General features: G+C 63.0%; 1 protein-coding gene across 1 annotated transcript; it reads left to right on the forward strand.

The window, feature by feature from the left end:
• Window positions 1-40: 40 nt before the first annotated feature.
• On the forward strand, window positions 41-3,079 carry TMEM161A (transmembrane protein 161A). The gene is made up of 7 exons (XM_035308683.1): window positions 41-278; window positions 353-413; window positions 566-709; window positions 860-973; window positions 1,134-1,308; window positions 1,384-1,480; window positions 1,661-3,079. Exons 1-7 carry the CDS (start codon window positions 41-43, stop codon window positions 1,915-1,917), a joined length of 1,086 nt encoding a protein of 361 aa, XP_035164574.1. The 3' UTR covers window positions 1,918-3,079.
• Window positions 3,080-3,801: the final 722 nt, after the last annotated feature.

Genomic DNA, 3,801 nt, shown 5'->3' on the forward strand with positions numbered 1-3,801 from the left:
TGTGCCTACTGAGAGCCTTGGTGGCAGCCTAATGGTGTAGATGCTAATGAGCAGGGGGGTCCTGCTGGCTCTGGGGGGGAGTACCATAGCCTCTACTTTCCTTGACGCCCCCCCCCACGCCTGCAGTAAGGTTTTCTTCATGGTGATGCGCCATTATTTCCGCTCGGAGGAAGGGGGCGAGCGCTCCGTCTGCCTCACCTTCGCCTTCTTCTTCCTCCTCCTCGCCATGGTGGCCCTGGTAATCCGCGAGGACTACCTGGAGTTCGGCCTCGAGCCCGGTGGGTGCGGGGGGCCGGGGCGAGGTGGGCGGGCGGCCCCGAGCACCCCGCTTACGGCTGCTCGCTCCCCGCAGGGCTGGCCGGTGTCAGCAGCAACCTGGAGAGCGTCCTGAAGCAGCGGGGCTGGGAGTGGACGTGAGTTGGCATCAGGATGGAAAACAGGGTTTGGGAAACGGTGCTTTTTCCCTCTGCAGCCCATGGAAGAGGAAGGGCCAGAGGGTCCCCCGGGGCTCTGTGGGGACGGGGCCAACCTGTATCCCCCCCCCTCCACCTTGTTCTTTCCGCAGGCTGCCCCTCGCCAAGCTGGCCTTCAAGCTGGGGCTGGTGGCCCTGTGCTCCTTCCTGGGCGCCTGCCTGACCTTCCCGGGGCTGCGCCTGGCCCAGACGCACCTCGACGCTCTGCGGATGGCGGCCGACAAGCCCCTGACCCAGTTGGGTGAAACCCGTGGCCGGGAGGGGACAGGGTGGGGAGGGAGGTTTGGGGGGGGCGAGACCCCACGGCTCTGCATTGAGGGGGTCTGAGGGTGAGGGGAGGGTGGGTAAGGACATCTCTGACAGGGTTTCCGCTGGCTCCGTCGCAGAGTCCTGCTCCACACGAGTTTCCTGGCGCCCGTCATCGTGGTGGTGATGTGGATCAAGCCCATCTCGAGGGATTTCCTGCTCCACGCGCCCATGGGCAAGCAGACGGTGCAGATGTAAGCGGGACGTGGGGACACTCTGTGCCCCAGCAGCCTTCCTCCCAGGGGAAACTGAGGCACAGGTTCACCAGTTCCCCTCCTCCGTGGCGTGTGTGTGTGTGGGGGGGTGTTCTGGACCCCAGGACCCTTCTCTGGCAGCCCCCTCCTCTTGTTCCAGCATGTCAGACTCTGCCTACAACACCGCGCGCCTCTGGACCGTCGTCGGCCTCTGCCTGCTGCGCCTGGCCGTCACCCGCCACCACCTGCAGGCCTACCTGTGCCTGGCCGAGCGCTGGGTGGAGCAGATGAGGAGGGAAGCGGGGCGCATCGCCGTGGTGGAGATCCAGCGCAAGGTCCAGGCGCGGGGAGTCGGGGCGCGGGCACGGCCGGCGGCCCCCCGCTGATCCCCGCCGCCCCTCTGTGCGCAGATCACGAGGATTTACTGCTACGTCTCGGTGGTCAGCCTGCAGTACCTGGGGCCCGTCGTCCTCACCCTGCACTGCGCGCTGCTCCTCAAAACGCTGGGTAAGTCCTCGGAGAGCCACCAGCACCCGAGGCAGCCCCAGGTGCTCGAGGCTGGCGTGGAGCCGGCGCCGATGCATGCAGTGAGCGCGCTGGGACTCGGCCACCAACACGTCTGCGGTGTGGGGATGGGGCTGCACCGCAGGGGACGATCCTCAGGCTCCTGTCCCCTCTGTCACACAGGGCACCACTCGTGGGGGCTGTACCCGGAGCCCTCTCCCGTCCCTCCGGCAGCCACCGCGGCACTGCCGCGTCCCGGCAATGAGGACGGGGAGGACGTGCGTGCCGCGGTGGAGCAGATCACGGGCATCTTGGGCGGCATCTTCACCCCTCTCTTTTTCCGCGGACTCCTCGCCTTCCTCACCTGGTGGGTGGCCGTCTGCCAGGTTGTCACCAGCCTCTTCGGCCTCTACTTCCACCAGTACCTGGCAGCATCCTGACTGGGGGAACTGGGACCTGCCTGGGGGCACAGTCAGTGCCCGGCTGCTGGCCCGCACGTGTCCCACGCCCGCGGGGCGTTTGCCTTTTGCCCCCTTGCTGCTGCCTCGGCTGGGCTCCCCGCTTACACGTGCCCACGGTGCAATGCGTGGACACGAGGACGTGCACCTGGGGACTTTCTGCAGCCAGCTCTTGGCACGATGGGTTTTGTGCATCCGGGTGCAGCGGTGCCAGCGTGGGCATCGCCTTCTCCCCTTCCTGCTGCCCTTCACCACCGTGCCTGTCTCCAGCCCCACATGGGATGCTGCCTGCATGGGGATGGAGGCCCCCCAGCAGGGTTTGCTGCTGCCAGCTCCGAGCCATCGCTGCTGGAAAGAGGCTGCTCTGCTGCTAGCAGGATCGTCCTTGCATGGCAGAGACCTCGCAGCCAGCTTGGAGCAACGTCCTCCCTTCCCAGCGCAGACTTTGGGGGTTTTGCTCTGCGTAGTTTGCCTCTCCTGGCCGAGGATGAGTGTATTTTTGTAGGGTCTTTGCTCTGGCCACCACGTCAGAGCTCTCGGGCTCATCCCTCTGCTTTGTGTGAAATCCTCAGACCCGGCAGCCTCAGCTGGTGGCTGCTGTAGAAATAAATAAGTAACCCAGAGCCTGGCTGGCACTCCGAAAGCTGCTTTGTTTGCACTTTGTTGCCCCCAAAGCCCCTCCTGGGGGTGTTATCGCAGCGAGGGGACGAGACCGAACACTTGAACAAACACTCGAGACCTTGTGTTCACCCCATGGTGGCCGGACTCTGTGATCCCAGCCTCTCCTCCCCATCTGCATTGGGATCACAACCAGGCTATTACGGCACCGGTCCCAGCAGCGTTGGAGGGGACGCAGCCCCTGGTGCAACTCCCGGGGCAGCGAGGCAGCTGAGCTCTCCCCCGCCGCACGGTGGGTGCTGGTCCAGCTGCATGAAAAAGGATTAGCAGGTCTGGGCTGCTCAGAGAAAAGGAAAGGGGCTCTGATCCTATTTGATAGCCTTGTAATGGTCTTAATTCCCTCTTGCTAAGGGCCAAGATGAGAAGGCCGCCCTTTGCCCGGTGTTAACAAGGCTAATCCAGACAGCCCTCCTCCAGCTGCTTCCCCCCGACCCAAACTGCAGCCAGCCCTTTTGCAAAAAAAAAAGGGGAAATTCCACTTCTGCGAACAGCTGGGTCCAAAATGAGCCCAGAGCAGCACCCTTGACAAGCCACAAGGCGAGAAATTCAGCTCTGGCAGCATTGTCACCAAGAAGTGGGTGGAAAGGCGCAAGGATGGCGATTTCCCCCAGGGCCAGGAGGCAAAGAGACTTGCTCTAGCCTGCACTGTCCCATTAAAAGCCAGTCCAACTGCCTTGATGGCTCATTTATCTAATTTTCCCTAAGCATGTGCAGGAAGCAGCCGGGGGCTGAGCTCGGGGAAGCGGTGGCAGCAGGAGGAGGGTTGCTAGGGCCTGGGGTTGTGCTGCAGTCAGACATGCAGACAGTTCCTCCCCAGAGATCTGCCCAGACGTGACCCTCTCAGGCGGGGACAATGACTGATAGACTAGCCAAGAGCAGGAGACAGATCCACAGGCACTGAAATTGGGCCACATCAAATAAAATGAAGGAGCCCCCCATCTTTCTCTTCCCCAGAATTATTTTACTCTTTGTATCTTCGCTTTATTTAATGTCGTGGTACGGGCTGGGCCCTGCTCCGCAAAGGGCCACGCTCAGGCTCTCAGCAGAGCAGGGGGCAGCTGGGACCCAGAGGTTTCGTGCTGCAGAGGCTCTGCTGGCACCAGGATTCAGGCTGGCACCTTGCCGAGACCCACATTGGGCCTCGCATCGCCCCCTCTCCCATGCGTGCACACCCACCTCCAGCTGCCA

This window comes from Oxyura jamaicensis, chromosome 28 (assembly GCF_011077185.1).
Source record: "Oxyura jamaicensis isolate SHBP4307 breed ruddy duck chromosome 28, BPBGC_Ojam_1.0, whole genome shotgun sequence".
Lineage (NCBI taxonomy): Eukaryota > Metazoa > Chordata > Aves > Anseriformes > Anatidae > Oxyura > Oxyura jamaicensis.